The sequence below is a fragment of the Rhineura floridana genome, chromosome 1, assembly GCF_030035675.1.
Source record: "Rhineura floridana isolate rRhiFlo1 chromosome 1, rRhiFlo1.hap2, whole genome shotgun sequence".
Classification (NCBI taxonomy): Eukaryota; Metazoa; Chordata; class Lepidosauria; order Squamata; family Rhineuridae; genus Rhineura; species Rhineura floridana.
This window is the reverse complement of record NC_084480.1, coordinates 224,422,478-224,449,938: the sequence shown is the minus strand read 5'-3', so window position 1 is coordinate 224,449,938 and position 27,461 is coordinate 224,422,478. Positions and strand designations below refer to the sequence as shown.

Here is a 27,461-nt window from a genome sequence, read left to right as displayed (position 1 = left end):
CACCTCATATCAGACTGTTTTGTTACTCTCTAGGTCAGAAACTCTTCAGTTGCCACGTGTGCAGCAATTCGTTTTCTACAAAAGGTAGTCTGAAAGTGCATATGCGCTTACATACTGGAGCAAAGCCCTTTAAATGTCCTCACTGTGACTTGCGATTTCGAACGTCTGGACGCAGGAAGACCCACATACAGTGTCACTTTAAACCAGAGGCCAAGAAGGTCAGGAAACCTGTTCCTCGTACACCATCTGAGGGACTACAGCCAGTAAATCTTCTTAATTCATCCTCAGCTGATCCCAATGTCTTCATCATGAATAATTCTGTTCTGACAGGCCAATTTGACCAAAATTTGCTTCCACAAGGTCTTGTTGGTCAGGCTATACTTCCTGCTTCAATGTCAGGTAAATACTGTGTTTTGTTTGGAGTTTCATTGACAGAGTACCAAATCCTGTTTTCTTTGCTAAGATCTGAGAAGGAAGAAATAGAACTATTGTTCATGCTGTGAAAAGGCATAGCTCGGGCAAGATTCACTGATTTTGCTCACTCTAAACTGCACCACAGCACAGAAAGAAAATTACCTCATTGGCTGTCTCAGCTTCCACAGTGCCATGGGGGAAGAGCAGGCTGAGGCTATTGGAAGTGCATTTCTGACTGCTGCAACTCAGTGGCGCAGTGAGTTTGGGAGAATATTTGGCATGGGAGGATGAACTGATTGCAGACAGAGCCACTGTCCAACCTTAGACTCTTTTCTTCCTTTAGCCAGCCTGCCCAGCTGGGGAAGGGGGTTAAATATACTTAAAATTGTGTGTGTGTGTGTGTCCCTTGTTGGGTAGAAGGGGTGGGGGAAAGATCTAGGTGAGAGAAGAAGAAAAATGATCTCTATTTACAAGCATTTGCTGTAGGTTTTTTAGCAGCCCAACAGAGACCACGATTCCTAGCTATGACGTAGCACTGGTGTGGGAGGATTTTATTTATTTAACCAAAATTTATATACCTCTTGATTGTAAATAGAATTCGATGCCAACCCTTCTTTCTTTCTGAAGGTTCCAGAATGCTATATTTTTTCTCTCCCAAAAATAGGTTTATGGTAAGAAAAAATCTTATGCCCCCTACTTCTTTTTGTAGCTGCTGCTGCTGCTGTTGTTAAATTTATATCCTACCTTTCCTCCAAGATTTATCCCCCTCCTGATTTTATCCTCCCCAAAACCCTGTGATTTAGGTTAAGCTGAGAGGTAGTGACTGGCCCAAAGTCACCCAGTGAGCTTCAAGGCCGAGCAGGGATTTGAACCCTGGTCTTCCAACTCACAGTCCAACATTCTGACCATTACACCGCACTGGCTGTATAGTGAAATAGCAAGTGGAGGGGCATTTTCAGTGGGAAAATGGCACAGGAGAGTTTAACAAACCTACCTTTGGATTGCCCTGCCCCTACCCCCAGCAGCTGTTGAGGAAAATCCTTAAGCTTGGGGTTCAAATATGCAAGTAACATTGCAACTCTATGGATCCTCAGAGCAGAGGCTGTACTAGATTGTTGACTATTGATTGAGTCTTTCCAACTTTGATTTGACTATACCAATTTATAGTTTTCATTCAGTTATTATAAAGTCGAGTTTGAAGGATTATATTTGTGCTTTCATGGGTAGAGAAGAACTAAATTACTTAGTGTGCATCAGAACATTTTCATTCTGATTCTTATGATGATAACGATTAGTATTTCTGTCCTATATTTTTTATCAACAAGTTAGCTTATGGTGGCTAACAAAACTATAGAGTAATAATAAAATAGAGCAAATCAATAATAAAATTAGCAATAAACCACAAACATAAAAAATCAACAGTAAATTGATTTAAAGCACATGCTGCAGCAGCAGTAATAGGTCATTTATATGCTCTACTTACAGACGATCTACAGATAGACTGTTTGGTCATATTTATTTGCAATATGGAGATATAAGATAAGATGAAATGTAACATGTTGGGCCTGAAAGGTGGAAATCATTTATCTTATATCACACACATACAAAGGGTGGATCAATGTTAAATTGTATTGAGCATTCCATATATGGTACCAATTATGTAGTTTTGTTATTTGTATGCCCATGTTAGTGTGTTTAGGATTTGTAGCCCTCAATGTGAGACTTTAATTGTTTAACCAAAAGTCATTACAATATTGTTTACTGATACAAACATTATTTAATATATTTTAATATAAGAAGGATTTTACATGCTTACTCATAAAAGAAAGATATTTGTAAACATAGCTTCTTGAAAGTAAAGGATATAAATTTAAATTATAACTGTTTTCTTTGGTAGCTGGAGGTGATTTAACTGTATCCTTGACAGATGGTAGTTTGGCAACCCTTGAAGGAATACAGTTACAGCTTGCTGCTAACTTGGTTGGACCAAATGTTCAAATTTCTGGAATAGATCCTACCACCATTAACAACATTACATTACAGGTGTGTTCATCCAGTATTATCTTTCATAAACAATTAAAGAAGAGGTTTAATGGCCAAATATTTTTCTATGTTGCTGTTTCCCTCACCCATCCTTACCCCACAAGTATCTTCCTTTGCTTAATATAACAATAATTGCAAGTTGTGAACTTGTAATTATTCAAATATCCTTTATATGTAGATATTTTGTCATTGGAAGTGAGTAAATCTTGCTTTAGGAGAAAGGGTTTGTCCTGCCACTGTGTACAGCAGATTTGCAAACATTGGATGTATACCCAACATATGAATTGTAGTCATGCAAATCTTCGGGCATAACACTTCTAGCCTTTGATATTTACTCTCTCTGACTCTTCCACATTCAGTGAAAGGAGATGTCCCTAGACCATCTCTCTCCAACAAGACCAGAGCTCTCCTACCCTTTAGTCTGTTTCAGTAACTTTCGTGGGAGGCAATGACTAGGCACTAGTGTTATCTACCTTTAAAGAAAATGGGAACCCCTTAGGTTCACACAGTATTCTGACTTTTGTGGTTGAATTTGCTAACTGCTTTGGTGACTGATGGTTACTAGCTCACATTGGCCTCCTTCATACATAACACTAAGATGAAAATCCAATTTCAGATGTATAAGCCATTATATGTGTCAGTGGTGTGCACCTACAGGCAGCTCTTTTCCTGCTGCTTTTAGCAGCAAAACAAGACATAATTCGGCACTTAATCAAAACTACCAGTTAATCTGAATGTGGAAAAATGCCAGGATATGAAGCCAGATCTTAAACAGTGGCTTATATTCTGCCTTGTTTGAAGCAATTAACCATCGTTTACTCCACCTGTCTCTGACATTTTGGGGGAACTGGCCTTTGCCTTTAGGTAGGATGGTGGATGTATTTAGCTTTCAGTTGGGAGTGCTGTTGTTTTTAGATGTCGGGATTTTGTTGTCTTTTATTGCATGAATTTTGTATTTGTGTTAACCTTTTGAGCTGTCTTGGTAACCTTTTGGGCTGAAAGGCAGCATAGAAATAAATTCTAACTAACTAGTTTCTGGATTTGCATGAAATGGGAATCCATGGGTTAAGTGCTGAATCCTGGTTTGTTTTGCCTCTCGTGCAAAGGGAGGAGAAACGTGGCAGGAAAGGGGCTACCTTTGGGTATACTCTGCTCATATCTATCCTGACTTATTAAACCAGGAATTTTGGCTGAGCATTACGTGCAAACATGGCAATTGTAAGTATGAAGCATCTCAATAATTTGTGCAAATTAAACAAGGTTTAGCAGGAGCTTATTTACTACAGTCTCAATCAGATTTCATAAGGTAACTCTTGTATGCTGTGGTTAGAATGTATGCAGTTTCTTAAATCTAGCCTACTTAGGGTTGGGGAGCATGTTTTCTATGGGAAATTTAACATTTTGTAAGGGACTTATATATATCTTTATTTTTAATATATTCATTTTCTTTTCAGATTGATCCCAGTCTTTTGCAGCAGACATTACAACAGGGTAATGTACTTACCCAGCAGCTAACTGGTGATCCCAGTTTGGCAACTCAGAATGCCTCCCTCCAGACAACAGATAGTTCAGTGCCAACAAATGTGGTAATACAACCTTTGTCAAGCTTAACCTTACAGCCCACTGTTGCCTCTTCAGCAAATATGACAATAGGACCTATATCTGAGCAGGAATCTGTATTGACTACTAGTACTACTGGTAAGTATGCTAAGAAAATACACTCTTCCATTTTGAACTTTTTTTGCTAAAAGTTTCCCAAACTCTTTCATGTTTTTCAAAAATCATTCGTTACTTTGCTCATCCCTTTTGAAAGCTATTATATAAATATTAATTTTAATAACAAATACAATATTGCCCCTTGGCACATATTGATAAATACACATTTTCTATCTATACATGTATATATATACGCACATATATATATATATATATATATATACGTGTATATATGTCTAAAAAAATAAAAACATATTAAAAGCAATTCCAACACAGACGCAGACTGGGATAGGTCTCAAAAGGCTTGTTGAAAGAGGAAAGTCTTCAAAAGGTGACGAAAAGATAACAGAGATGGCGCCCGCCTAACATTTAAGGGGAGGGAATTCCACAGGGAATATAATATATATATTATACATATCTTTTAAAAAATCCTCATAGTTGAGGAACATTTTTGTATCATTTAATTGTCTAATTATTTAAATCATTTAATATGATGCAGAATTATTCCGAAAAAATATGGTGATTAGGTTGTTCTTTAAGAGCTATTTACATACACAGTTATGCATAGGAGTGACTGACTTGGGCTAACCATTTGGAGAAAAACTCCTCAAAGGAATTCCAGGAAACAGAAAGATCCTCTTCCCCACCCACACCAACATCTGCTAGTAACCTGAAGCAGAGTAGAATGACAGTAGCAGGCTGAGGAGAGTGAGGATCTCTAATCAAACACTTCCTAATGAGTGGATGGGACTCCATGCCGAGAAAGTGGATAATCTGCATCCAAGTTAGGAATACCATCTCTTCTCTAATATTGCGATTTCTTCTTGGATTGTCTATATTGCTTCTGTGAATAGGTGGGACATGCCTGCTCCTCTGCTTTCTGATTGTCATGTTTACAGACATCACCATAATAAATATCAACAAACTGAAGCTTGGCTAGTGATTTTTTAAAGTTATTTTTATTGTGCTTGTGTTTAGGTTCTCAAGATCTCTCTCAGGTCATGACTTCACAGGGTATGGTATCAACCCCAAATGGTCAACACGAGATTACATTAACAATAAATAATTCAAGTCTGAGTCATGTTTTAGCTCATGCTTCTAGTACAACTACTACAAATTCATCAGGAACTCCTCAGGAAATTACCCTTACTATATCTGGCAAGTATACTATCCTCTAATTGTTTGTAAAGTCACTCTGATTCTCATCCAATGACTTTGTCTGGTAATATATGCTTATTAGTTTGTTATAAGTGGAAGACTTATATTTTAGATCTGCTCCTGAAACCCTTTTAATTGTCTCTGTGCTCAGGCACAGCTCGTTCTCTTGAAGTCCTACCTTTGTGCCTTAGTTCAGCAAGCAATTTGGTCTTTTCTGTAAAAAGCCTTTCAATGCAGAACTTGCTCTTTCGTGAGTTGTGAGTGTAAGAGGTTTTCAGGTGAGATGTGAATTTCCCCTGGCATTTGAAGGCAGGGACCCTGTAGCTCCAAAGGATGTTGTTTTGTTGTCTCTCCCACCAGAGCTTCAGTTTGTTTCTGTCTGGGTTTGGAGCAGACGTTGGATTCAGTTCTCTGTCACCTATCTTCTTCTCAGGCTTGTGTTCTGCATGTTGCATCTCTGTGTTTGTGGGAGTTAGAATAGTTTTTTTTCTGTGAGATTGGTTGCTTTTTTTGTTGATGGTTAGTTTTTTTAAATCATATTATTTTACTTCACTTTTTTGCCTATTTCTTTTGTCATTACCTGACTAAGCTATCTTTGAGGCCATTGTTTCCTTCACTCTGATATTGTATGGGTATATCCATCCCTTCTCCTTTGTTTCCTGTTATCTCACCCATCCTCCCCATCTGTGTTGCCCCATTGTTTCTCCCATATACTCCGGGCCACTTGCTACTCCACAGATGGGGAAAAAAAGAACCAGCCCACCACACCCTGCTCAAAGGAATGTGTGCTCCCAGGAGCCACATCTCACACCTTGAGTCCAGCAGCTACAGTGCCAAGAGTGGCTTCCTCATCTCAAAGAGGAGGAGGTCAGTAAGCCTTAATACCTAACTTTTGATGTTGTTAGTGGTGGTGGCCATGTTGTAGCTATGTCTCTCGCCGCCCAATGGGAGAGCAGGCAGCAAGCTCTCAAGCAATGGTGATCAGCTTTATATCTTAACGCTGCATGGGAAAATCTCACCCCCACCTCTTCAAGGGTGCATCAGTGCTGCCAGATGTAAAATCTAAAACAAATATAATTTCTCTGTCTTTTTTTATTCCAAAAGTTATTAAAATCAGAGTGGGATGTGCCCTTGCAATATAGGAAAACACTAACATATGCTAACAGATTTTACGTTCCAGATCATCACCTGATGGCTCAAGTTGCCAGTTACTGATGGACCTATGGTGGTGCTAGTTTGCACTCCAAAAATGGAAATGCCCTGTCTTGTGGTCCTACCGCAAGATCTCAGTTCTTGCTGGATGACAGTTTGGGACGAGTGCATGCTGTCAGTGCTTTAGTTATCAGAACTTCTTGTCTTGTGCTACAACAGTTTTTGCAAGGATGTCTGTTGTGGTTGGATAATTTGTTGGATGAACCCAAGCAGGACCCTGACAGAATACGCATGACATTTTTGAAGGTCTCCAGCAGCTTTTGTGGTTAACACTACATGGATGCCACTCAGTTCTCCACAGAAGCAATGGCAGGAGATGTAGTAACAAGAAGGGTTGTCTGATTTTGCCATTGGGAGGCTGAGCCAGCATCTCAAATCAACCTATATTCAGAACCATTTGTTGTGGGCAAGTTGGTTGGAGAAGAGGCATTAAATAATGCCCTGGTGGAATCAGCATTTCTTCCATCACTTGTTTCATTTTTATCAGTTTCACACTTCACAGTCTACTGGTAAAGGCAGAGACTTTCGGCCCTCACAGGCCTCCTAGAATCACCCACAGTTCCAAGCCCATGGTCAGCAGCAGGCACCAGGAAGATTCAGCAACCCCTCTCAGTGCAAAGGGCGAAGACAACAGTTCTGATGCCATCATGCCTCAGCTGAGGGAACATCTCCTATTTTTTTCTGGGAAGTGAGAGGACATGACATCGGCCACTAGGTCATCAATACTATCAGACATAGCCTACACCTGGGGCTGCAATCCGAGACATCTCACAGGTTTCTCCTGTCTCCAGTGTCATCCAAACCAGAGGAGGGAAAGTGCAAGTGGCTATCCAGCATAGTACCATAAGAAGAGCTTACTGGATCAGGGCAGTGGCCGATCCTGTCCAGCATCCTGTTCTCACAGTGGCAATCAGGTGCCTCTGGGAAGCATGCAAGTAGGACTTTAATGCAACAATATTCTCCCCTTCTACAGTTTCCAGCAATTGATATTCTGAAGCATATTGCCTCCGACAGTGGAGGTAGAACATAGCCAGCATCTACTGGACATTGCAACGATAGAGCTGGTACTGACAGGAGAAGCCTTCTTTGGCATTTATTTCATCATCTTCGTTGTGCCGAAGAGGGACAGCTCCTAGGGGGCCTTATTGGACTTGAAATATCTGAACAAGTTCATTGTATCCTATACATTCTGCATGGAGAGTGTGGAATCCATCAGCATGTAAACTGTCTGGTTCCCATTGATCTGACAGAGACCTTTCTATACATCCCTATCCACAGGATGCACAGATTTTATCTGCAGTTCTCCTGTGCGGACCAACATTACCAATATAAACAAATGTCCCTTTGACTCATCGGCCACCAGAGTCTTCACCAAAATTGTGATGACCCTCATAGCTCATCTCTATCTGCAGAGTGCACACATACAAGCTTATCTGGATAACCTGCTGATTTGGTCACCCTCCCTATCTCAAGGATCGTGGATTCTTAGTCAAGGATGCAAAAGGCCATTCAACTGGAATGAACTGTCCTCAGCATCTAGGCACACTGATCAAAACCAAATAGGGGACATGGCCCTTGCTGCAGATGATGTTCTGAAGATCCAGGAGGTGGCAAGATTGGGGATGTGATAAAGTTGGTGCAGCTGCTGGGCATGATCTCAGTGATATAAGTAATGTCATGGGCATATTATCACTCATGCTCTCTGCAGTGGGCAACTCCAACCCCATCGGTTGGCCATTGCAAACAATTGCCATATTTGGATTGTTATGCCACTGTCTGTACAGCCTTTGTTGTGCTGGTGGCTTCTAAAGTGAAATCTGCTGATAGATCAATTGAAAGTAATCATCACATCCGACGCCAGTTTGTCTGAATGTGGTGCCCATTACGAATGGTGGATGGTTCAGGACACTTGATCTCCAGGCAAATCTTGCCAGATGATCAATGTTTGGAGTTAGGAGTCCCAAGGTTGGTCATCCAAGATTTCACATTGCTGAGCAGCCTTTGATATTCCTCTAAGAACATATAACAAGCTGAAGCCTCACATAAACTGTCAGGGGAGACTTGGTCTTGGTCTTTGGGTCTGCAGAAGGAAGCTTTATGTGTGCTAGATTGGTCGGAGTCTCATCTAGAATCTCTGGTTGCAGAACACCTGAGAGGAGACCAGAACATTCAAGGCCTTGGTTTTCAGTGTTAGTTCAGCTGCCAGTGTCTCTTCCTTGGTATCTACCAGTCTATCTAGATTGCCTATGCAGGGTCTTCTACTGCACTCCAATCTAGGCTGGCTTGCTGTCTGCCTGGAAGTTGAGAGGCAACATCTCTTGAAGTTTGGTCTGTCCTCTGAAGTTGTAGCTATGATACTATCCTCAAGTTGTTTTTCTATAATACATATATGCCAAGCCACTTGGGCAGTTTTCTTCAGCTGGTGTCAGGAATATGGCACTCATCCTATGGAGGCTGATGTGGTGGATTAGCTTGTCATGTCAAGAAGGGCCTTGATGTGGGTCTGTAGCCAAACACCTTGCACATAGGCCTTGGCCCTGACTTCAGTTCTGTCAAAGGAGCTGGACAATCCCTTGGGTGCCCATCCTTTCCTACACAAGTTTCTTTGGGAAGCATCTCTCATTAATCCACTGGTCAAATATCGCTTTCCTTCATGAGACCTTCACAAAGTTCTGTCTGCTGTTCAGAAGCTGCCCTTTGAACCATTAAAGTTATTCAACTTATGCTTGTTTCTAAAAGTTGCTTCTTGTAGCTCACCTCTACCAGATGAAGGTCAGAATTGAATGTACTGTTTGTGGCCATTTGTGCCTTTTCTATTGAGACAGGGTCATCCTACACACAGATCCATAATTTATTCCAAAGATAATTTCTTCATTTCATAGACATCAAGAACTTGTTCGTCCTACCTTTTATATTTTCCCTTCTCACCTGACTGAAAAGGCATGGCATTCTCTGGACATTCATAAAGCCTTGAAAGTATTCATTTCTCAAAGAAAGTATTTTTATTAATCAAATTTACTGTTGGTGTCTTTTCACCCTGACCTATCAGAGAAAAGATTCACCACCACTATTCCTACAAGGTGGATTAAAACCTGCATAACACTAGCACATACATCATTACATTTAGCTCTGCCAGCAAAGGTCATGGCTCACTTAACAAGGACAGCTGTGACTTTGGTAGCCTTTTCTTTAAAGGACCCTCTTCATGAGGTTTTTCATACCGCCATCCAGTCCAATCCAAGTACCTTTACGAAGTATTATAAAGACTGACTTTTACACCTCAGCTGAAGCTGCATTTGGGAGAAGAATGCTTCAGAATGTCCTCCCAAGCCAGTAGGCACCCAGATACTTATCCTGCATAAGAGTTAGCTTTAGGATATCCCACCTGAAAACATATTACACTCATGGGAGAGAGGACCATTGGTCTTACCTGAAAGATATTTCTATATGAGTATAAAGATGCCCTCAGGGCCCTCTGTGCTTTCATTGGCTGCCTCAGGGTATTTACACACACACGTTAATTAGCTGTGAGGCCTTTGCACTTTCAGAAAAGAGCCTCAGCTGTGATGTTGCTGTGTAGTTTGTTGCCACTGAGAGGGAGAGATAGCAAAGAGACTCCCTTTTGTGCAATAGTGTTCCTGCCTTCAAATGCTAGGGGCAGCTTACATCCCATCTGAAGGTACCTTTGCACTTGGTAGAAATTCCTTTCAAGTACAACCAATTTAATTTATTTAATTTTCATTCTTTTGTTCTGCTGAAAAAGAATATAAAGTTATTTATATTGGCCTGGTTTGCACATAAACATAAACCAAACAAACTATCAGCTATAACCAAAGTTTGTTCATGGCTTATGAATTGTTTGGAGGAGACAAACCATGTTCCCCTGTTCAAATGTAATGCTAAGCCAAACCATGCTTGCTTGTTCATGATAGTCATGTGTTGGCTTAGCATTATGTGTGAACTGAGCCATTGTCCAGGTGTCTTTACAAGATAGTAATATTGGTTTTCAACACCATATTAATTATTCCTATATCATTTGCTGTTTTAATTGAACTTTGTTATAGTGTTGTTAATTTGTTTAATGTGAAGTGAATATTTTTAATATTTACGGTTGGATGGATTTCATGGTTTATATTTCCATAGCGGCACAATTATTTTTTCTTGTAAAATAATATATTTTAAAATTCACAAATAAATATAGATTTTACTGGCTTACAGATTCAATTTTGCATTTAGGCCAAGATCTTATTCAGCATAATTCCTCTGGAAGTAATGAACTGAATGGGAATCTACGACTGGCAACACCAGCTATCAGTAATCAGTCAACAGGTGCTACATTGACAATAAGTAATGATCAGCTCCTCTCTCAGAGTCCAGCACTGAACAGTAGTTCAGGTAGGCTTTTAATAATTTTACTCAAATAAATCATATGCAGTAGGGCCGCACTTTACAGTGCTTTGCTTTACAGCAATTTGCTAATACAGTGGTTCCACTTTTACGGCAGTTTTTGGGCATTGCGCGCCATTCTATTCAATGAGTTCCGCTTTACAGCAGTTTTCGCTTTACAGCGGGGGTCCGAAACGTAACCCGCTGTATGAGTGGGGCCCTACTGTAGTGGGATCTGTTATAATCCTATTCACATAGCTTAGCTGTTTCAGTGAAGAAACAAGAGAGAATTTGATTCTCAAAAATGCCTGAGTTTATTGAAGACCAAGACATGTGTTCTCCCTTTTTGTTTTTCTCAGCAGTTGCAGTGCACTTCTTAATTCAGATTTTTCCATTAAAATTATAATACTCTTATGTTCATGTTATTTTAAGCTCTTATTAAAAATGCTGTCATACCTGCCTACCTTAACAAATTCCACTTGTAAATAATTCATATGTACCTAGAACATGTTAAGAAAAATGGACAAATATGAGTATTTTTCAAAATAGACTACAGTAGGGCCCTGCTTTACAGCGTTCCGCTTTAAGGTGTTTCGCTGATGCGATGGCTTTCATTTTCAATTTTAAAGGTATTTTTTGCTCTTTTGCGATGTTTTGCGCTGTTTTCACACGACGCGGCCCATTATAGTGAATGGGGTTCCGCTTTACAGCGATTTCTGCTTTACGGCGGGGGTCCGGAACAGAACCCGCCGTATAAGCGGGGCCCGCCTGTATTGTACCCATTTACAAATTTAGGCATGTTGCACTTCTTCCAACAACTACATTATCTTAACTACATTTAGACCTTTACGATATCATACTTTTACAGAGCTTAATGCATCAAGCGGTAACCTTCCTTCAACAACACCCATCTCTCAACCAGCTCAGAATTTAGTAATGTCATCACCAGGAGTCGGAGATGGTAGCGTCACATTGACATTGGCTGATACTCAAAGTATGTTATCTGCTGGTCTTGATGCAGTTACACTTAACATCACATCACAGGTTTGTGTCATAGTTCTCTATCCTATTCATGATGCTTATTAATTATCTTTATAAAACTAGGGAAAGGAAGTCTGAATGCAGCTTGACACAGAAAATATTTTTTGCAGTTTAATAGCTATGATTATGTCCTGTAATGTCTTATAGTACATTTTAAAGTAACTGTATTCACATTAGCTGTTACGAGACATAATCATAGATATAGTAAACTGCAAACATATTTTCTATGTCAAGCTGTGTTCAGACTCCTTTTCCCCTAGTTTCCTCCATTTAATCTGCTTTGCCTCTGATTTTCAGTCCCATTGATTTTGCAGTATTTCTGTTGCTGAAATAATTTAAAGATCACACTGTCAATTTTAACTTTTTTTCAAGAAGTCTTCATCATTAGAGACAATAAGGTTCCTTGCTAAAACATTTATCAGCCCTGTTGCCTCTGCTGATTTTAGTGTTAATTAACACATGTGCAATGTGTCTATAAATTACACATAAGCAAATATTTCCTTTCTTGCTGCAAGAACTGTTGCAGGCTAGACAAGCATCTGTAGGAGATGATTTAAGCATAGGGTATCCTATATTAAGGCAAGATGTAGAATATATAATATAAGTGGGTTCTCCTTCAAGCCTTGCTGTTCTATGATAAAACACACATAAACATGGGCGTAAATTGCATACTTTATAAGTAATCTGGGGAGACCTCAGAAGGAAAAGTCTGTGTAAAGTAAGAGGACCATCACCACATGCAGTAGGGCACATATCCCTCCACCTGCCCCCCCTGCAGTTTATTAAAAGAGAGCACTACATTTCCTAGTTTAATCCAGGAAAAGACCAAAACTACCTGTAAAATGTCTATTGTATTCATCCCCTGGGGACCCACCTGCCTCTTTAGAAAAGAGTCTAACAACCATGATGTCCACTCTCTTACTCCCTTCAGATACCTCATCAAAACACCTTTTCCTGTGTATCATTTGGCACAAACTCTTAGTCTCCATTCCATGCTCTAACCAAGCCTATATATGTGTAACTGAAAATAATGCATATACCTCCTTTATGTGCTCCTCCCTCTATTTCCTTCCCCTTCCTCTGTTGTCTCCCCTATGTTGAGTTTTAGATTGTAAGCCCCTCAGCAGCTTTGCAGAACACCATGCATATTGATTGTGCTATATATATTTGGTTGTTATTAATGTGGACTCAATGTGATAGATGGGAAAGATAACACTTCAGGGGAACTGCGCATACACATAGTGCCTTGCAAAAGTAATCACACTCCTGACCAATGCTCTCATATTACTGAATTACAAATGGTACATTGTAATTTCGTTCTGTATGATATTTTATTTTGAAATAATGGTGCACCAGTCAACCATATCAAGAGCTCTGCATAACACTGGGCTGCAGGGGTGGCCCGGGCCTCCAGCTGCTCCTTCATCCTTCTGTTCGGCATTCTGGGGATCCCCTGGGAAGCTTGTGAGATTTGGGGGCGATGTGTGTGTGTTGCACCCTGGGTGAGAGCCAGGGTGGATGGGTGGAGTCCTGAGTGAGAGCCAGGAGGTTGAGAGATGTTGAGTGGAGAAGTGCAAGGCAATTGTTGTAATATTTATTTGTTAATTTGTATTATGTATGCATTTGTATTGTGGCTTTATTGTATATTTTTATATTTGCTGTTTTATCTTCTGTACATCACTTAGAGATTTTTATATATATTAAGCGATATAGAAATGGCATTATTATTATTAGTATTAGTATTAGTATTAGTATTAGTATTAGTATTAGTATTGCCTGTATGGGAGTGTGGCAAGAAAGAAACATTACCCAAAAAGTACCATCTGAAAGCACGTGTGTAGTTTGCCAAAAAGCAAGAGAGTGCCTCAGCTGCAATGTGGGAAAAGGTTTTGTTGTCAGATGAGACCAAGATAGAGCTTTTTGGCCAAAACTCAAAGCTCTATGTGTGGTGCAAGCCTAACACTACCCATGCCTCAAGACACACCATCCCTACAGTGAAGTATGGTGGTGGCAGCATCATGCTGTGGGATGCTTCTCATCAGCAGGGACTGGACATCTTGTTAAAACTGAAGGAAGAATGGATAGAGTGAATACAGGGAAATACTGCAAGAGAAGCTCTTTCAGTCCACTAAAAAACTAAAGCTTGGGAGGAAATTCACTTTTCAGCAAGACAATGATCCTAAGCACAAGGCCGAAGCAACCTTGGAGTGGCTGAAGAACAAAAAGGTGAATGTCCTACTATGGCCTAGTCAAAGTCCTGATTTGAATCCCGTTGAGAATCTGTGGCGCTCTTTAAAAATTGTGGTCCACAAGTGACGTCCAACCAAACTGAACAACCTGGAGCGAATCTGCCAAGAATAGGCCAAAATCCTTCCGACACTGTGTGCAAAGTTGGTACATACCTACCCCAAAAGACTTAAATTGTTATTACAGCGAAAGGTGGCTCTACCACATATTAATGTGTGGGGGTTGAATACTTTGGCTGAACATGGCAGTTACATTTTCTTCTAAATGTAAAATTCTTTACTATTTTTCTTTTGGCAGGGACAACAGTTTCCTGCTTTACTGACAGATTCTAGTCTCTCTGGACAAAGCACTTCAAGCTCTCAGCAAGTTATTCTAGTGAGTCATACTCCACATTCAATACCTACAAACCAGGATGAATTAGCATATCAGGTAAACACTTTTATAAACCTTCTGCCATGAATAAAGACACAAGATATGTAGACTTTATATAGATGAAAATTTATGTTGTCTTTTATCTTATCCTAATTAATTTAGTTTATTATGGAAGTTAAAAATGGAGGTTTAACATTTGGCTTAGCTTTGCCTTTTCAATGATAATTTTGAAGCAGCTTCATATTAAAAGAATCTTCCATTTTGAACATTACTCCACTGTTTTTGTGTATGTTAAAATAACATTTTAAGTGTATATCCTTATGTCTTGGCTGTTTCCATTTTATTTTAATGTTAAAGGCTGATTCATACATGTGGCTGCTCATTCCCTAATAATCTTTATGTCCTGTTCCTCTTTATATCCTTTCTTTCTTTGCATTCCATGTTTCTATGCCAGTGGTAGGCACCCTGCTGCCTTTGGCCTAATTTAATATGGGGGGGAGCAAGGATGGAAAGGGGAGGGAGCAGAAAAAGGGAAAGCAAAAGGGCTGCCCTGCAGCACCACCACCACCACTGGCTCTGGCCCCAATCACTGCTGGTGTGCTGTCACTGACAGATTACTCCTGAAGGAATTTGGCCTATGACAGAAAAACGTTTGTCCACCCCTACTCTGTACCATCATTACTTTGAATTCTTCTGATTCTGACAGCGATTCATTGTAATATGCTTCCTTTATTTTCTGCCCCATCTTCTTTTTTGTCTCTGTATCATTTAGATTCAACCTGAAAGATCAAATTATTAGAGTGATTGTCATTTGTAAATAAGAATTGGCTTGCAGATCTGATTGTCTAGTACAGGTGTGGGGAACCTTTGGCCCTGCAGATGTTGCTGAACTACAACGTCCATCTTCTCTCATGCATGTAAGATGATCTTAGGTGGGACTTGAGCACCTTATGGTTAAAGGCAGAAAAGGCACTGCTCAATTTTGCAGACTCTTCTAGTTTCCCCTTCCTTTGAGAATAGTTCTTTTTCTGCCTTCACCAAATGTGGTTGTCTTCATGTGCTCTGCTCAGTTAGTGGTTCAGGCCTATATATTTTAGTGTCTGTCTTCTTGTTTGCTCCTCATCTATCTTTCTTCAAAACCCTGTTTAATCCATATTTTTTCTTTAAAAAAAAAAGGTTCTGTCAGTTTACTTGTTCAGCCCTCATTTCTTGTTTGGGTTGTGCTTGTTGTCCCCTGTTTCGAATGTAGAGACCTTGGACTTTTACCTCAGTGCCATCCCTCCATTTTCTTCTTCAGCACTCCCTTCTGTCTCTCACCACCTTACCTCAGAATCACAGTCTCTCTTCAGAATTGCTCATCCCTCACCCATAAGTCCCACTCAGCCATAAACATACAGATTTCTGCTTATGGGCCATGGGAAAATCTAAAGAAAAACCAACCGTTCCTGACAGAAAATCTCAGCTGCATCACCTTCGCTCTGGGCTTCCATAAAGCAGCATCCTCCACTAGTAGCAGCTGTTGCCAACCCCTCTCCAGCAGGCCAGAGCATGTTTGGGTGCTCTGTGCAATTGTGGGCAGGGAGGCTATGGAGGCATCCAGCAATTTTACTGCGCCAACATTGAGACCATTTAACACACAAGGTTTGCGAGATCAGGGGGGAGATTAGCAGCAGAGCCATGTTCTCCCTCTCTATTGAATGGGATCACCTCGGAAGGGGGGGAGTCTGCTGTGGAGATTGGACCTGGGACAAGAGAAAGATCTTGGTGCTTGATGCACAGGTGCCTTAGAGCTCAGAAGCAGCTGTCTGGCGAAGGAGGAGGACAGTCCCTAATGGACCTTAGGACCATTTTCTCCACTCTTTTTCTGAGGATTTCAGGGCTTTTCAGGATTCCTCCAGAGCTCATCCCTTTTGTCCGTCCTATATCTGGCAAGATCGTGTTTCTCCCACCTTTTCCCCAATTAGGACCCTACCTGCAGGGCAAGAATTGGATCCTTCTATTCAATCTCAATCATTATCTAACCCTCCTACTCCATTACTATTGTCGCCCCACACTTTACAACAATTAAAAAAAGCATTATTGGCTGATCTGTCTAAAGAACTGGTGGCTTAGTAATGGTCTGACTGAGTCATTTCTTACCTGCCGAGGGCAAATTCCATTCCCAACACCCTAGTGTAAAATGACAGTGTCTTTGTGACACCCCCAGAAGTGGCTAGAATTTTGACTTGAATTCTCAACTTGATTCCCAAAGTCCCATTGGTTCTGAATGAGGACCCCTATGCCACTGATTCCTCTGTGAAAACTATGTGGAAGATGCTCTTGGTGGCTATTGCTGTAGTAAGATAATTACCCAAGTTGGTGGCACTCAGTCAATTGCAGTTTTTGCATTATCTGAAGGGATCTCAAATCCAAATTCAGAATGCTGAACCTGATCTGAGGCTAAAGCTGACAAACATTATAACTGACTTCACATAAATTTGCACACAAAAAGAGGCACATGCATACCATTAGAAAGGTAAGTGTACAGTCATGAAAATATGTGCTTTGATTTTTTGAACAGCCACAAAAAGCTAATTAAGTGGCGTGCCACGATTTCCAGCAATTTTCAAGTAGTCCTAGGGAGGAAAAAAGAACTGCTGGTCTATACTACAAGCATTAACAGGGCCCTTTCACATTCTGTAAGCAGACAGCCACTTCAGGAATGTTGTGAAGACATAACATTTGTTGGAAGAAAACTGCAACATGGCCCTCTGCTAATTTGTACACACTTTGACTAAAAACATTTGTTTCAGCATTGTCAGCCTTTGGAAGGAAGATACTTAACGGGTTATTCTCCCAGTGAAGGTAATGACACTGAAGCTATCTCACCAGGCAATGGCATTGCCATAGTACATTCTGAGGGACAGAATACATTACTGCCACTATTAGAAGAGGGAATTCTTACCTATACATTCTTCTTCCAGTCAGTGGCAGGAGAATATTCTGATCCTCTCTTTCAACTTCACTAACTTATTTGTATATGGGTTTCATACAGGGATTCTAAGGAATATCCATTTGTTTTCTTCTCCTGTTAATTTGTTAGATGCTCCAGTTTTTGTATTTGTTAGTGTTTTTGCATTATCTTTCTGGGGACTTGGGCAGGTATTCACCTATGATAATTGACAAATTAGCTCTACCTTGCTGATTCATGTGGGGGAGGCAGCATACCAATAACAGAATAACCTCCTGCCACCTACTGGAATAAAAATTCACAGGTAAATTCCTTCACTCTGAAACTTGAGTGAAAATATATTGTGCATCTTAATCTCTTACGAGTTATACAAAATACTAATTTTGGGAAAACAGGTTTTTATAAGTAGTAGATTACTCATAACTGATTCCTTTATTTTACTGAAGAGTTGGACTAAAGGTTGCATGGCATATATTGCTACCCATTCAATTATGTGTTCTTCAAGGCATAAGCACATCACATCTGAAGAGTGATATTCACATCTTGAGTTTTAGGTAGGTGTATTTCCCATAATGTGTGTGTATTTTATGTAATTGTTTCAGGTGAGTGAGATTTCCCCAAGCCTGCCTAAAGGTATTCAGGCTGAAAAAGAGTCCCGTGTGCACCAGTGTTTTGAATGTAGTCAAACTTTTTCTTCAGCTGCCATGCTAATGCAGCACAGTAAAGAAGTTCATGGAAAAGAAAGAATCCATGTTTGTCATATTTGCAATAAAGCCTTCAAACGAGCAACACACCTTAAGGTATGAAATAAAATCTACAACGTATTATATTGAAAACCTCCAAAGAGGTCTAAATCGTTCAAAAAGGGCATCCTTGTTTGTTTTTACAGTGAACATCTGCCTTTTCAATAGGTATTATTTGATGAAAACAATTCTGCTACTATTAGGAACCTTTAATAAGTTTTAAAAGATGAATTATAAACAGGCTTTCAATTAATAATAGATGCTTGCAAAATTATACCCATTGGAATTTTTGTCTGGATATTGAGGTTCCAAGTTATCTGATCCTGTTACTGGCATAGCTCTGACACATTACCCTTTTTTGATATCTGGATTTTTTCCCCATCCTGCTCTCTTCTGACTAGTTAATAGGACCAGGGTGTGCTTCCCTTCATTTCTGTACTCCCAGGGCAACTGGTAGTTGGATCAGAGTGTTCTTTAAGAAGCAAGCTTCTTGCAGCTGTTACTTCTCTGGCAAATGGATGGGTCTAGGCTGTTGCCTCCATTGCTCTGGTATTCTTCCTGGGAGGCAAGGGGTACAAAATCTCAATGGCCCTCGGTCTTACCTAAAGAAATCCAGCTGGTTACTTCTTCGTTCATGGTTAAGACCAGGACCTTTCTTTCCCCCCCCCAACTGTTTAATGGTTTTAGTGCTGTTGATTATGCCGGTTTCTATGTTCTTTTTAGCATTGCACATGTTTTATTATATTTTAATATGAAACACCTTGCTTGTCAGGAAGCAGAATAAAAATATAATACCTTTATAAAGCTATACTTCAATTTTTTGTGAGGAAGGAGAAATAAATTTTTATTTTGATTTATGAGCTTGGTTCAGTCATAATGGAAAATGGTTACATGTGAACCAAGCCATATTGGCTCCACCATAATTGTGAGTGTGGGCTTCTTTCCTTGGAAAGAAGTCTGGAATTTGGGGAAATGCTTATCTTTTTAACATGCTTTCTGCTGAAACAGGGAAGTTGTAAATGGTTGTGCTTCATGCTTTTTAAATTTAAGAAAGTCTTACACTTGTTAAGGAGTGTATGTTATCTGTATCCTTTCTAACATAGATTGAATTTGCCAATTTCTGGCCTCTTACTTTGTAGATCTTTATAAAAGAACGTGTGAGGGAGTTTGCACCAGTGATTTTTTTCCTTACCTAAACATCTATAAGATATTTCTTGTGTGTTTTGAATTAGGAACATACGCAGACTCATCAGGCTGGACCATCACCCAATTCCCAAAAGCCAAGAGTATTTAAATGTGATACTTGTGAAAAAGCCTTTGCTAAGCCAAGTCAACTGGAAAGGCATAGTCGCATTCATACAGGTAAGAAATTAGCAGAAAAAGTGGCTAGCCACAAACTGCTTAACAAATTAAGTAAATTATATAGAACTTAAACTAGAAGTCATGATTCTGCCACATCTGTGCCATTGCATTAGCAGTTCAATCTGGGAACAGTAGGAAGAGAGAGGCAGCAATTGGGTGCCTGGGCTGTTCACTTGTGTCTTTGCACCACATGCCCAAATTGGAAACAACAGGTGAGAAAGGAGTTCAGCAGTGTTAACTGACCATCTCTATTCAAGAGTAAATCTACCCATGTTTCAGCTTTTCTGAGCCTTTTCCTAGCATTAAGTGCAGAGGTCTCAGGGTTGGGAGTTCTATTACTTCAGGCCAATACAGTGTCTTCTCCTGACCAAGTTTTATAACTAAAATGAACTGTCTTTTACTAGTTTCAGTTCCTTTCTGCCCTCTGTAAATTATGGCAATCAACTAACACAAGAAAGCCTCTCCTTTTTTTCATTCTGAAATGCATTATCATGTATTTTTGAGCCTCTTAAATATTTAGGAAGCTGTCCCGTTACAGATTATGGCATATTCTACTAGGATTGTAGTGCTTCCTGAGAGTATCCTAGGTGGAGGTGTGCAGGGTTTCAAAATTGACATGCTTTCATACGTAGATCAGACAACTCAGTCTTTATCTGTGAGTTATCCTTAATCTCCTGTTACATTCTCACCCAGTGAGAATGAGTTTATTTTCAAATAAATAAATAAAGTAATTGAGAATAGAATCCTGACTTCGATGTTTTGCCTTTGATAAGCTCTGAATACTATTTGGGGCCCTGGATATATAGTATTTGTATATATTTGGAAATCTTCCAGATATATGGTAGAGTTACGGTTTTCCATTTTATACTTTTTCTGAGGTTTTAGTTTGCAATTACCTTTTCAGTGCCTTGTTGGTACTTGGTTCTTTGGAAGTTTTGACTATGAGAGTACAGGAAGGGTTAGAGTAGTCCTAGTAAGGCAGTTTGCATCATCTGCATGTTGACTGGGGAGAAGGAGGGGAATTCCCATCCATATTTTTAAACACTGTGAAGTGGTAAGGAAAACGGGGTGCCACAACCAGACCCATGCAAGCATGCAGTTGTTGAGAAGAAACTCACCTTAGTGTGGACATAGGGTACTGGTATCAGCAGGGGTTACTGTCATGTGCAGCAAAGATGGCACCCATGTGTTTCCTCCTGGTACTTTAAACTTTAGATAGGAATTTCCCTTCCCCCTCAATCACTATAAAGTGGCTTCAAGTAGTGAATCGATGCACAGGCTACCCCTGTCTAGACGCAGTGTTTTTTTCCCTTCAGAATCTGCCTCCTATCCTGAACTAGGGATATAATCCATAGATAACTCAAAAAGGATAACTTGCAGTTAAAAGCAGCCAATTGGCTGCTTTTAGTGAGAAAGGTCTCACTAATATTAGTGTAATATTTGTGTATCTGTGAAGTTTAAGGGGTTTTACTCCACTGCACATCACTTTGCAATTAATCTTTCAAAGTTTCTTGTTTATTAAAGGAGAGCGACCGTTTCAGTGCACATTGTGTGAGAAAGCTTTTAACCAGAAGAGTGCATTGCAAGTTCATATGAAAAAACACACCGGAGAAAGACCATACAAATGTGATTATTGTGCAATGGGATTTACCCAGAAAAGCAATATGAAGCTTCATATGAAACGAGCCCATGGCTATTCTGGTATGTGCAATGTGCTAAGTGAAAGTTCTATATCAAATACTGTAGAGCTTAATCCAGCCCTGGGCTTTACAACCCAATATTCACATGGCTTAACACCTTTTTCTTTTGTTCTAATCCCCTCCTCTCAGTGTCTAGGCCAAGGGTGGGGAAAGTGGCCCATACCACCATTTTTATCAGGCCTCACCTGTCTGTCACTCATATGATATGAGGTGCAGGACAAGTAAAGCAGTGGCCTGCTGGTGAAAAGTGGATTCACACTCCTGCTTTAGGCATTCAGCAGTGGATAATGTATTGCATGATATACATGTATGGGTGTTACTGTTTGTGCTGAATAGTAATATTTTCCTCTTTCCTGTACTCTACAGAGGGATACCATGGTCCCTCATTATCCAGTTGTCATGCTGTTATTCAGCACAACTACAATAATCCTGCTTCTGAGGCTAAGAAAGCATTTTGATACACAGCATAAGCTTTTTTAGCCCATGACTGCAACAGGGTACTATAGAATACTCAGTTAATTACAAAACAGCAGCATATTTTCCTTTCCCTCCTCCCTCTTACAGCCCCCATAAAGCCTCTTCAGGGCGGGACATATTGAACATTTTGGGCTGTGCCTTACAGCGTTGCAGTATGTGTGTGTGAGGGAAATAACCTGAAAACAGACACTTTGCATGAGTGGTGCAAAATCTCTCTTCCTGGTTTTGGGCAACTCCCATTTTCTCACTGCACTTGTGTAGAACGCAGTCCACAGTGGTACATCTAGGGCTGGCCCCAGACATGCCGGGGACCTAGGGCACAAGCCTGCCCTGGGCCCCAGCGCTGCCCTTCCGTGATTTGCTGCAGGATTGCTCCCACTGATCGCACTGCAAGAGCTTCGGAGTCCCCGCTATTTCCTTGCTTCTTCAACCTACCTTTCTCGGCTGTTGTGTGTTTGCACACGCAGAGCTGCCCTATATCAAGATGGCGGCCAAGGTTTCCCTAAGGGGCTGAAGCCTCTGCCACCATCTTGGCTCATGGCAGGGATACGTGTGCGTAGCATGCATGCGTGCCATCAGCCAAGATGGTGGCAGAGGCTTCAGTCCCTTAGGGAAGCTTGGCTGCCATGTTGGTCAAGGGCAGCGCTGTGCGCGCAACTGCAAAACAGCCAAGAAAGGTAGGTTGAAGAAGCAAGGGAATGGTGGGGGCTCCGGAGCTCTCGCTGTGCGATCAGCGGGAGCAATTCTGCCGTGAATCACAGAAGAGGAGTGGAGGGGTGCCTCAGCGGCCCCTGTAGCCCCAGGGGCCCTCAGACAGGGCCCCACTTGGCCACCCTTTGGAGCTGGCCCTGGGTACATCCTCCTCATGCTCTGGAGAGGCTTTTCAGGGGGATACTTGCAAGGGAAGATGGGGAAAGGAAATATCTGTTGTGAAAGCTGTCTTCTGCTTATGCAGTATTGGGTGCAATTCATAGGCTTTTTGCGTCTGACACATTTTCTTCTAAACGTAGGGTTGGCTGCATGCTTGGCCTGCTAGCAGCAAAATAATCAGTTTTTCCAGATGCGCATTGGAACCATATCAAAGCAAGAAAGGAGTTCTGTCCTCCCCTCCCCTCCGAAGTATATTACTGATATTTCTCTTGGTAGTTGAAGGCAATATACGCTGATTCAGACATCACACTGAACCATAGTTCAGTGTGAAGTAAATGAGCCTTGGGCTCACACTTCTCCCCCTCCTTTTTCCTATTCTGGCATAGCTGCGAGGAGGAATTTGAAAGCTTTCTCCTTCCGGTTTTGCTTAAGCATAACTTGTCATGTCAGGCAAGCCACATTACCTGTAGTTTGTTGGTGCAGACAACACAAGTTGCGCTTAAGGTACACTGGAAGCGAAACTCCACCTAGTGGCCACATGTGGAAATGAGGGGTGGGATGTACGAGTCTACCTACACTCATTTATATTAAGCTAAACTGTTGTTTATCATGAATGTGAATAAATACAGTAGTGGAATCTGTGTTAAATGAATGGGTTGGGAAAGTGGAGCAGTGTTTTGTAACTAAATTTTTGGGTCGTTATATAGATGATAGTTTCTTCCCATGATTCAGTGACTTCTTACAGCAATAAATGTATTCCATTGACCTCACAGACTGTTTCATTAATTTAAATGGTCAGAATAGATTAAGCATTCATGTTCCTCCATTGAAAGGAGTAGGCAACCCACAACCAAGAGCACTGTAGAGTTTATCTGCTGCTCTGTATCAAAATGATTGCAATGATGAAAGGAATGTGGGTACCCTATTTTGTAGGTATTACATAATGTGTGGTTGGAATTAGTTTACTTTTTCTGCAAAAAATGTTACACATTTCTTATTGTGTATTTAGTAAACACTTCTGTATTTACAGTAGATCTTGTGCTTATGCCTCTTAGCATTATTTCTGTTCTACATTATGGTAGGCACGGTACAAGAATCTACCAGTCATCAAGGACAAGAAGGAGAAGACATTAATCGAGCTCTGAACTTGGAAGAGGTTGTACAAGAATCTTCAAATGAATGGCAGAGTATAACCAATATTTTTTGATGGCAACCAAGGTGAAAGCTTGAAATGCTTTCAGGACTAGAGTTTTTCTAAAAATAGTCATCTGTGGATTTTTATTATTAAAACCTAACATATTGAAAATAATAAGATAATATAGCTTTTTAAATTTTACAAAACCAACAAAAGAATTGTTGTTTTTTGTAAGCTTGGAGGATATTGGAGACTCACCAGATACACTTTGCTATATTGACTACAATCAGTGATCTCAGGTACATGGAACTTGCTCATCTTTCGAATCCAAATCCACCATAAGTGTATTCACTTAAAAAACAAAGACACACACCCAGACCTTTATATTGGTGAATGCTGATTGGAAGGTAGACCATATGGAGATTCTGCCAATCATGAGGAATTCCTGACTGTTTAAAATTAATTGGAAGAAAAATGATCTCACAATTAGTTGCATGCAGTAGAGCAGCCTTTCCCAACCAGTGTGCCTCCAGATGTTGTTGGACCACAACTCCCATCAGCCTCAGCCAGCATTGCCAATGGTCAGGAAAGATGGGAATTGTGGTCCAACAATATTTGGAGGCACACTGGTTGGGAAAGGCTGCAGTAGAGAATTCATATTAAAATACAGCATTAAATGCCTTAGTCCATTAATTGGTATTACATAATGATGCTGCTGGTGTTGACATGTCAGAAAATGATGGGCCATATTCATTTTGTTAATGTTACTTTTTATTAATTTCTTAATTGTACATGTTTAGCTTTACATTCAGCAATAATTCACAGAAAACCTAACTAACAACAGCAGAGGCTCCATGAACAACAAATACATATATTTTCTGTGTATGTCTTAAAGCTCAGCAGCTTTAGCTGGCTAACTATGAAAACATAAGCCATAAGTTAAAGATGGTAGGACATACAAAACTGTACCTTCTTGTGACCAAACCAAGTGAGCTGCAACATAGGTTGTATCAGTTGACACAGGTTGGTCTCTCCAACAGATACCTCCCAATTAATAAAAAACATGATTTTGTTGCCATTCAAATTGGGAGCCTTTTAACACATTTTAAAACTACCTAGGCCTTTCAGTATTTTTCTGAAAAGCCCCATAGAAAAGCTTATATATCTAAAGAAACACTGGAATAAAGAATTTTCTGTTTTAAACATTCCAAAGACAGAAGGATCTTGCTTAACTTTACTTTAAATTTTTGAATTTCTTTATATGTTATATATGTGTGTGTGTGTGTGTGTATATATATACAGATATTTAAGCCTCTATGTGGCTGTTAAGTATATTTTGTAAATAACAATCCTAATTATAGGAAGTGTTCATAAAGTTTCCAACTTCAAGTGAACACTTCAAAATCAGTATTAATTCATTTTATTGTAATGTAGACATGTTATATCTTTCTGAAAAATAATTGCTTTTTATTTGCTCTCAGTTCCAGAAAGAAGCTATCTGTACATATAATTTATACTTTGTGTATTATAAGACTAGTTCTTTCTATTTCCTGAAGGAGAAAAATCACTGCTTTGATAGGAGATCTCATAATTCTTTTGTTAACTATGGACATATGTATATAAGTAATATGACTGTTGACTTGATAACAACACTTTGTTATGTGGAGATATTTAAGTCAGACATATTTTAAATAATATTAATTTTTTCCAAACTTGCTTTTGTGTCTGATATGTTGTTCTTTTTCAGAAGTTTTAAATGAGTGTTCCTGTTGATTGATCTGAGGTGTTCAAATTAATTTTGTTTTATCTAATGAATTTTGTACATTGATTCAACTGTGACAAGGAATACTCTTCTGAAAAGGAAAAAAAAACCCTGCTGGCAGCAAAATTCCTAAGGAGCACTCCAAAAAATAAAATCCACACAGAAAGTGGCAAGAGCGGTTGCTGTAGTAGCGCCTTCAGCCCACTCAGAGAAAAAGATGTTGGTTAAAAACACAAGGATCATAACAAAGTCTCTACAGAGCACTCTAATAAAAGATTGAAGTTATGGCACAAACTGGGAGGAGTGGTTGGTGCGGTAGCACCTTCAGCCCGCTCAGGCAAGATGACGGTTAAAAAGACAAGCTGCAGCAGTGTGCATGGAGGCAGCCGCCATTTTGATCAACAGTAAACAGTCTCACAGTCAGCACGTGGCCTATTCACTCCTGCGGTAGCACAGAGAGAGGCCAGTAATCAACAGCAAAGCACTGTAAACCCTGCAAGCAATGCAGTAGCAGAGCAATCAGGGAGGGAAAGTGCTGCCAGAACTAAGGGAAAAAATAAAAACACCATTTTACCAACAACATTATTAGAGTGCAGAAGACTGCCATTTGGGCAACAGAAAGCAGCCTCACGGGCAGTGGGTGGCCCATTAACTCTTGCAGTAGCACAAAGAGTGGCCAGAAACATTCACAAAAGCATTGCAAACCGTGCAAGCGATGTGGTAGCAGAGCAATCAGGGAGGGAAAATGATGCCAAAAGGAAGGACAAAAATAAAAACACAGTTCTACCAACAACATTATTGAAGTGCAGAATAGCAGCTTACATGAGAGCAAAGCCAGCAATGGGTGGCAACAGAAGATGAGATGCTGTCTGAGGATGAAAGGGCTCCAGATCCTTTGGTCCTTTCCAGCTCAAATTCAGAGTGCACTGGGTTTAACACCCAGCAGTCTGAACTTCCCCAGATCTGTTTAGATACAGTGCCATTGCGTAATGCTGCCACCTCTGGTCAAAAACAGCAACAGTATAAAGATTAAACAGAGACAGTTAATTTGCTGTCTGCTGCCATCTCTGGTTTCAATCAGGAATCTTTCCATTTAAGTCCTGCTGCATTAAATCACATTGGAAGAACCCTGATGGATGACATTTCTGCAGAACTAGCTGCATTTCGCCAGTCTTTTCAAGTAGCATCTGCACAAATGCAGCAAGTTACACAAGCACACCGTGCATCAGTGAATAATCAATTAGCTTCCAATACATTGTAGCACAGTGTCCATTTGAGTCAGCCAAACAATACTGTTAATGAGCAGCAGGGACAACAGAGAACATGTGACAGTGCTTCACCAGACCCACATGATGTGCCCAGAGGTAGAGCACTCAGGCTGATGGTTAAAACGTTTGGCAGACCGACCAGTTAGGCGCAACAGAATGTGTATGATGATTCAGTTGTTTCTGGGTCTGAGAAATGCTGCTGCGTTCCCTCAATAGTCTTACGTAGCCCCGTGGAGGGTGTGACCTCCACCTTGTCTGCAGGTCAATGATTGGGCAGCAACTAATGGCCACTACAAGGTCAGATGAGTTACTGGAGACCAGGAAGACATGCTATATGAGGGAAGCGTGTCCTGGATGCCCTGGTCAGTAGAAGTAGACTCAGCTCGGCAAACTGCAATCAAGCATGCAGCTGAGCTGTCTAATCTGCAGCTCCCACCTCAAACAAGTACTAGGGCTGTTCCATGTGTGCTATCTTCATCAAGTGATTAATTTGTGGGCATAAGCAACAGACAAAGACACTTCATTAAAAACAAATACCAAACAAAACTGGTCTCTTCAAAGAAAACACAGGGGCTATATGTGGCAATTGCCTACATTCAGATCAA

General features: G+C 40.3%; 1 protein-coding gene across 8 annotated transcripts in view; it reads left to right on the top strand.

Annotated features, from left to right (window-relative positions):
* The window catches only part of ZNF236 (zinc finger protein 236), a 131,266-nt gene extending 105,835 nt beyond the window's left edge, over positions 1-25,431 (top strand). For 6 of the 8 annotated variants that reach the window (XM_061594212.1, XM_061594203.1, XM_061594231.1 and 3 more), the window contains 11 exons: positions 34-399; positions 2,312-2,457; positions 3,912-4,155; positions 5,152-5,331; positions 10,780-10,938; positions 11,798-11,973; positions 14,515-14,646; positions 18,142-18,339; positions 19,515-19,644; positions 21,169-21,345; positions 23,774-25,431. In XM_061594212.1, the coding sequence (XP_061450196.1) occupies positions 34-399; positions 2,312-2,457; positions 3,912-4,155; positions 5,152-5,331; positions 10,780-10,938; positions 11,798-11,973; positions 14,515-14,646; positions 18,142-18,339; positions 19,515-19,644; positions 21,169-21,345; positions 23,774-23,898 (2,033 nt within the window). In that variant the 3' untranslated portion in view covers positions 23,899-25,431. Of the gene's footprint in view, positions 1-33; positions 400-2,311; positions 2,458-3,911; positions 4,156-5,151; positions 5,332-10,779; positions 10,939-11,797; positions 11,974-14,514; positions 14,647-17,381; positions 17,434-18,141; positions 18,340-19,514; positions 19,645-21,168; positions 21,346-23,773 lie in introns of those variants that run through there. The other 2 variants (XM_061594240.1, XM_061594247.1) reach the window with 2 other exon arrangements.
* Positions 25,432-27,461: the final 2,030 nt, after the last annotated feature.